At 34.8% G+C, this 790-nt stretch overlaps 1 protein-coding gene across 1 annotated transcript in view; it reads right to left on the reverse strand.

The window, feature by feature from the left end:
* Window positions 1-652: 652 nt before the first annotated feature.
* Window positions 653-790, reverse strand: part of LOC101043148 (olfactory receptor 5G9) — a 942-nt gene continuing 804 nt past the window's right edge. The window contains exon 1 of the mRNA XM_003920102.2: window positions 653-790. This exon is cut by the window's right edge and continues 804 nt beyond it. Within this exon, the coding sequence (XP_003920151.2) occupies window positions 653-790 (138 nt within the window).

A 790-nucleotide genomic window follows, 5' to 3' on the forward strand; every position in this document is an offset into this window, starting at 1 on the left:
AGTAGCAGGATTGCTGGATCAAATGGCAAATCCACTTTTAGTTCTTTACGAATTCCACACTGTTTTCCATAGTCCTTGATATGTCCCATTTCATTTGATCTCGAAACAGTAATTCTAACGGTTTTCTTATTTGTGCACAGAAAAATAAAGGTCTTTATTTGTTAACTCATTACTACAGCCAAGAGTTTCATTCCACTCATGAGGCTAACCCCAAAATCCCACATCATTTTTTTTATTTTCAAATTCCTATTGATGGGAGTTAGACATGAGTGCCAAACTTACAGCACTGAATTTTTATATTCTAATGCCAAGGAGTCATCAAAAATTACATTAGCAGAGTGATTTAAAAATAACAAAAAATAAATAATAAAGCTTTTTTGAAAATAATTGGATGATAAGATGTCTGAGAGAAGTAAAATTAAATGAACCATGGGTTTGAACTGTAATATTAGTAGGTTATAGGAAAAAGACTACATATAGGGCTAAATAAATCCACATGCATTGACTAAATAAATGAATAATTGGATGGTTGAATAGATAAAGGCATGCTAAACAGCCCCCAAACACTCGCAAGTGTCTTGGAATCTTAGGGAGCCACACAATTACTCTGTCCTTTTACATTTTTCTCCCTAGTTTCCGCCTAGATAAGAATTTAGGCCTTGCAAAACGTCTTCTTGGTGACAGTCCTGCTAATGGCATCTTTGACCTCCTTGTTTCTCAAGCTGTAGATAAGTGGGTTCAACATAGGAATCACTGCTGTATAAAACACAGATACCACTTTATTGAGCTC

The sequence above is a fragment of the Saimiri boliviensis genome, chromosome 6 (assembly GCF_048565385.1).
Source record: "Saimiri boliviensis isolate mSaiBol1 chromosome 6, mSaiBol1.pri, whole genome shotgun sequence".
NCBI lineage: Eukaryota > Metazoa > Chordata > Mammalia > Primates > Cebidae > Saimiri > Saimiri boliviensis.